We start from the raw sequence: 6,854 nt of genomic DNA, 5'->3' as shown, positions 1-6,854 counted from the left end.
ATAAGGACTTGGAAGGGCTTAGAGGAAACTTAAAGGTCCTACCTAAAGAAGGAGTATTAGAATACTTAGGTGTGTTACTAACAAGAGATATTGCAGAGTACACCGATAAAAACATTCTGCCCATGATTAAGAGGTTGGAGGGTAAGATTAAGATCTGGGACCAAATGCCCCTATCGATGTCAGAGAGAATCTCTTAAATTAAAATGATAGTTCTTCCTCAGTTAAATTTTTTTCTATGTGCCTCGCCGACATTGATAGGGAAAAATGGTTTAAAAGAATTGAACAGATGTTAACTAGGCTTATCTGGGGACGCAAAAGAGTCAGGCTAAAATACTCCCATTTTTGCCCTAATGTTAGAATGGGGGGTCTCTCTCTTCCTGACTTTGGGGTATACTTTCTAGCTACTCAGTTGGCCTTTTTGATCTCCCAAAAAGATGCAGATTGGCAGAAGCTCTCTCCTTTAGGAGATCGAGAGGAAGATCTGTTTATCAGGTTAGAGTCTGGACCACGGATGCCAGCCAGTCAAGTTGGGGCACCCACATTCAGGGCTTCCATTTTCAGGGTCGTTGGTCGGAGGAGATCAGTGTGCAATCCTCCAATTTTCAGGAACTGGCTGCAGTCTGGGAGACTCTGAGGATGGCGGAATACCTTCTTCTCAACAGCCATATAAAAGGTCTATTCGGACCACTCGACAGTGGTGGCCTATCTTTGCCACTAAGTAGGGACGAGATGCAAGCTTCTGCAGCTATTATCCAGAAAGATTTTCTCTTGGGCAGAGGAAAAGGTGAAATCTATCTCGGTAGTCCACCTGAGAGGAGTGGACAACAAACTGGCAGACTTTTTAAGTCGCAAGACAATAGACCTTGGGGAATGGGAATTCAGTTCCCAGATCTTCTATCAACTTACAGACATATGGAGTTGTCCCCAGGTGGACTTATTCACCTCAATATTCTACAGCCTGAACCCCTTAGATCAGCCTGTCCGATGGGATTGTACGCCCTGCAACAGGACTGGAATTTTCATCTAGCCTATGCATTTCCTCCTCTACCTCTCATCCCCAGAGCCTTGCAAAAGATCCTCTCCAGCAACACCACGGTGATCTTCATAGCTCCCCACTGGCCGAAGAGGAGCTGGTTCAGTCTTCTATCCTCCATGGCGATACAAGACCCTTTTCCTCTTCCTCTCCAAGCAGATCTCCTGTCCCAGAGACCTTTTCATCATCCGGATCCACAAAACCTCCACCTAACCGCCTGGTTACTGAAAAGTCCATCCTCACAGCCAAAGGCTTATCCTCAAGAGTAGTGAATAGAATAAAAGGCATAACATCAACCATATACCTTTAACAATGGAAGAAGTTTTGCTCCTGGTATGGAGACCCTCCACCTGACCTAACCCAGACGGACATTCCAAAAATACTGAACTTCCTTCAAGCTGGATTAGACAAAGGTCTCTTCTTGAGTACTTTGAAAGTACAAGTCTCAGCATTAGGATGTATCTATGATACCAGAATTGCAGATCATCAATGGATAAAAAGGTTCTTTAAAGCAGTATCTAGAATCAAGCCTAAGTTAAAGAATCTGACAGCCCCATGGGACTTAAATACTGTTCTACTAGGCCTCTCAGATAAACCATTTGAGCCCTTACATGAGATTCCTCTCAAGTTAAAGATACGACCTCTAGAAATTCTGGCCCCAAACAGCAGATCAATGGCGCAGTGATACGGATAATGAGGGGGCAGAGCATCGGCAATAATCTAATTAAAAACATCAGCATAGTGCTTAATTAACTCGGGGATCTTAAACAAGTCCTGGACCGAACACACAGCAGGAACTACACAAGACAAATGGGAACCACTGTAACTCCCCACTTGACTAGTTCCGTGGTTCTCCAGTCATACACGGGATTGTGTTGGCACAGCCAAGGTTAAACCTAAAATAATATCTGTTGCTAGATTTTCTAAAACAAAAAATGAAACCTTTGCCAGATGGGGCAGCCCACCTACATGGTAACTTCGGGAGTTCGTTGGTTCACTGATCCAGCTCTTAAAGGATTGGAATCGGCGCCAGCCTCAGTAAATGGATAACATAATGATACCAATTCTAGACCCAATGAATGGGCTTTCTTTCCCTCAACCTACGGTCTATGGTCACAACAAGCGTCATGTAGTCATTGAAGGAGTCAAGAGTGGGGTGACTGACCATTACGTCTTTGGCGACGGACTTAAGTGGGGAGTCCGGCCATCCAGTCAGGGTGCACCATTGGCGGAATTCCGCACAGTACTCTTCTGTGGTGCGACGGCCCTGCTGGACGGATAGAAGATGTGACTCAGCCATCGCTACCCGGTTAGGGTCGTCATAGATCTGTCCCAATGAGGTGAAATATGTTTCCACTGAGTTCCACTCGGAAGCCTAAGCAGGAAGGACAGGGCCCAGTCCTGCGGAGGACATTGAAAAAGAGAAACAATCAGGGCAACCCTCTCATGGGGAAAGGGCGACAGTGAAACTGTCTACCCGACTAGCTAGTCATGCCACCTGTCCAGCGACACCCTGTAGCTGGGTGGTCAAAGCCTCCAGACAGTCAGCAACCAAATTATCAACACTCATGCCTACGTCTGGTAACGAGATATTTTTTTGGGCCTGTGATAATGTCAGGTAGGGGTCTGGGAAGACAACAGACGAGTGCAGCCCGGCAATTGACACCCGCCCCAGCTGGCCTTACCTACTTGGCACAACAGTTCTAAACAACTGCGAACAAATGGGTAACGTTCCCTATGCTGAAACAAGTGCAACACAAAACAAGACAAATTCACACAATGATAGAATAGTCAGTAGTCAGGGTCGGCAACAAACAGGCAGCAAAAGTACAAAGTCAGAATCCAGAAGCGAGGTCGAGGTCACGAAATCGAAAGGTCAGGTAAACAGAATACACACGGTCAGGAGATGCTAGGTCAAGGCACTAGGAACTAAGCGCTATTACAGGCAGAAAACATGAGACAGAATCAAATACTTATAGGACTAAAAGTCCCAGCCCAACCCAGATACTGACAGCTAACTGGGTATGTCAGCTGTCAGTCAAATCACTGAGATTGCAAACAGCTAGTGCTGATCAGCAGGTGGAGTGCAACATTGGACACTGCTACAACCAGGAGCAGCAGAGCAGAGTATAGCATAAACATAGGCATTGTGGTTGCTATGAACACTGAGCCGAACACACTGCTTGAGTCCTAACAATTATCTGTAATTCCAGTTATGGCCGTGACCATACAATCTATAGCCATGCTGCACTCACATCATCGTCTTTATTACCATACCACTGGGCCTGTGTGCTCTGAAACACCAGGGTCGATTTACAGTCCTAGTCCGGCCCTGATGGAAGAAATAGGTTATCATAACTAGATACAGATGTGACATATCCATAGATATAATACTCTTTAAATTACATTCAAACAAAGCAGCAGCTGAAAAACAAAAGAGGTGCAGATTATCAAGCAAATACACAATACATTACATAATATCAATGGAGAACTATACAAGGTAATGGGGACCATATAAACATCTCATCAGGACAAGAAAGGAGGATTCCATACTAACTATACATAACTATAACACATTACAGGAAGGACAAGTAACAAGCTGCCAGTGTCCGGGGAGGACTACAACCATTATTACTACTACAGATGTGACACTACTGCCCTGTAGTTACTGCCTCCTCCCTACTCCCTTTCCTGTGGATGATACAACATCGGCCGTTCTCCAATCCTCAGGACCTCTCTATCTGTAGCTGATTACCAGATAATGCTGTGTGTATGGTGTATTGTACATTATATATTAGGGGTCTACCCGGGGAAGAGACGCCCGTCTGGTACTCTACATTTCTACACCTTGTTGTAGTTCGGGTTAGTAGTCGCCCTCACTGGGGTTTTACAATGACAAATATACAGGAACTTATCTATTGATTAGTAAAACCTTCAGGTTTGGAATAAAATTGACATAATTCAGATCCAGTCCATGATTTTCCTCAGTAGATTGGAGATTCTGAGACAATTTTATCTGACTCATCATCAGGTTGTAATATATTAATACCAATGTATGGAAAGATAGTAAACCCCTCATAAAGCGGCTAAAACCCAATCCACACCCTACACCACACGTCTCCCCTTCATATACTTCCAAACCTCCTCCTATCCCACAAATAACCAGTGCGCCTCCCATCCAGGATCATCCAGAAACCTCTCTCCACTGAATCCTCTATTTCTATTAACTTTTGCTAAACTTTTATACAAATTCTGACACAATCGTCTTCCCCATCCCTGTCTGCAATGTATTATGTGACTAGTATATAGTGTGCTGGGATGTTAGTGCAGCATGTGGGATGATGTATAGTTTCACAACCAACATCTTAGTGGTTAAAAAAGTAACTTTAAACTATGCAGAAAAGTATGTTAGATATTCCCCCATATTAATACCAGGTAAAGGCTTTCCCTTTGTTGCCCAAGATCTGTATCTAAATACCCTTGACCAAGACAATATTACTTCCTGGAACCCCGGACACTTACAGGTAACAAAGGAGATGGTAAAAACAAATATCAGATAGATGGAGAATTTTATTATTAAGACTCATTCCAATAAATTATTTACTTACCTGATTCATGGAGATGAAGCCGCCATCAGTTTCCATAAAGATGCTCGGAAAAATGGTTTCCCTTCATCCAATTTCCACTTCTGCCCCGAGATAGACCGATACTTCGTCATCTATGAACATTAATGGAGATTGAGTGATGTCCGTCCCATGGTCTGGATGCTCCTCACCATGACAACTGCCAGAGGTCAAATGCCAAGACTCCACACCAAGGACTGATGTGGTAGAGACGTTGCTGTTATGGACGTCTACTGGACCAGATTCCTCAGCTGAATCGTTGTCCATTGAATCTGCTCCTTCAATTTCTGAGAAATCCTCCTTCCAGCATTCATCCTGAAACACCAACACCTCAGTGCATTTGCTCCTTTTCTTACAGTCTATGGCTAAGAGACCGCTGAACATTCTTAGTACGCCAGGTGGAAGTCCCCTCCATGGTGACAGTGGGTCCATTCTTCCACTGTTCTGCCACTCAACAAAATTACAGAATTCTTCATCAGTGGGATCTGCTGACTGCCACGGAGCGTCGCCGGTAAGCAAGTTGTATAGAAGAACCCCAAATGACCAGACGTCCAGAGACGAGTCGATGACTAACGGACTGTGGTCGGAAACTTGGCTCATCTCTGGCGCCATAAATGAGGTGGTGCCTGAACTTTTGATAGTTGTTAATCCCTTGACCTGCGAAAGTCCAAAGTCTGTAATTTTGATAAGGTGGCAGTCCTTATGGAACACCAGGATGTTCTCTGGTTTTATGTCTAGATGAACCAGCTCCTTACTCTCCATGAAGTCCAGGGCACTGGCGATCTGAACCGCGCATCTCTTTACGATGTCTTCTGGGAGTCCTTCCTAAAAAAAAACATTGAGAAGGAAATTAAGTCACCACAATGGAAATAATACTACAGTCAGGAAGGAAATTTGGGGCTTGAGGTTATTCAGTGATTTCTACTTAGATTAGGTGGAATCATTTCAAAAAGATCTCCGTGTGGTGCCAGCTCCTGGGTGTATCCGAAATAGTCTCCGGTCTTGAATCCAACGCCACTTACGCAAATAATATTGGGATGGGATGACAGGAAGAAGCATGTACTAACCTCCTTAAGGAAGGAGAACTTTGTAGTTTTCCTCCTATGCAGGAGCTTCATGGCCAATTCTTGACCTGTTAATAAAAAGAACACAATGAATTGTACATACATCATATAGGTCACATATAGGTCTCTTTCTTACCTGCCCTCCTGAAATGATTCCATTATATATCATTAAATAATGTATCATGTCCTGTGAACAATTTGATACATTTGCCCCATTTCTACCATTTGTGCACAATCTTAATCCAATACATGGTAAGCACGATAAGGAAGATTTAGTAAATGTATCTAAACCATGGAGATTATTTCACACCATTATGTTGAGGTTTCTCTATAGCTATAATGATTGATCATTCACCACACTGACCTGTCTTCTTCTCCTTCACCATAAGAACATATCCATAGCCGCCGTGTCCAATTTCCCGGATTATTTGATATGTCTTCTGTAGATCTATCTTCTGCAGGTTCTGGGAGGCCACAGAGACCAGACCCTCCATGATGGAATGTACATTACCAGAAGCCATTGCGTCCTGTACAATGTATAGAAAATGTTATCATTGTCATTATGTTTTCCATTAATCTGACCTACACAAACCCAAGGCCCACATATACATGACATCTCTAGCAATAATTAAAATAAAAATAAAACACATAAGCATCTTATAAGTGATTTGTCCCTATAGTAATATTAGCCCAACAGAATATAGGAGAAACAAACAAAAAAATATATAGCAGGTGATGAAAAGTAAAACAAAATAATTTTAAAGTAAATAAGAGAAGACATTATATTAGAAATTACCTTGGAGAAATCGATGGGAATATAGGAACAAAAGAAAAATCCTTCACCAATAGCGAAGTATCAGGTAGGTAGAAGTCGTCTCTGGAAGCAGAGGAGGTGACTGACCCGAGGAGGTGGGGACAGGTTTATATGGGGAGGGAGATGAAGAACAAGGGGCAATGAGCTCTCTGATTGGCTGAGAGACAATGGGCAAGTTTAATGTGTATTGAGGGAATTTACATTTCAATAGTGTTCTACAGGCTGAAGTCCAAGGCGATGTAAAGTGTGGGGGCTGAACCCTAGACAACCCCTTCCTTATAAATATAATATAGGAGGATTTAGGCTATGCTTTTATATTT

General features: G+C 43.2%; 1 protein-coding gene across 1 annotated transcript; it reads right to left on the bottom strand.

Moving 5' to 3' along the window:
- Positions 1–4,704: 4,704 nt before the first annotated feature.
- LOC138786605 (serine/threonine-protein kinase SBK1-like) lies at positions 4,705–6,241 on the bottom strand. Its single transcript, XM_069963585.1, has 3 exons — positions 6,085–6,241; positions 5,724–5,788; positions 4,705–5,481 (listed from the first exon to the last, which is right to left on the bottom strand). The coding sequence occupies exons 1-3, from the start codon at positions 6,239–6,241 to the stop codon at positions 4,705–4,707; spliced, it is 999 nt and encodes a 332-aa protein (XP_069819686.1).
- Between the last annotated feature and the right edge of the window lie 613 nt (positions 6,242–6,854).

Source organism: Dendropsophus ebraccatus, chromosome 3 (genome assembly GCF_027789765.1).
Source record: "Dendropsophus ebraccatus isolate aDenEbr1 chromosome 3, aDenEbr1.pat, whole genome shotgun sequence".
Lineage (NCBI taxonomy): Eukaryota > Metazoa > Chordata > Amphibia > Anura > Hylidae > Dendropsophus > Dendropsophus ebraccatus.
Note: the sequence above shows the minus strand (reverse complement) of the source record. Positions and strands in the feature narration are given on the sequence as shown.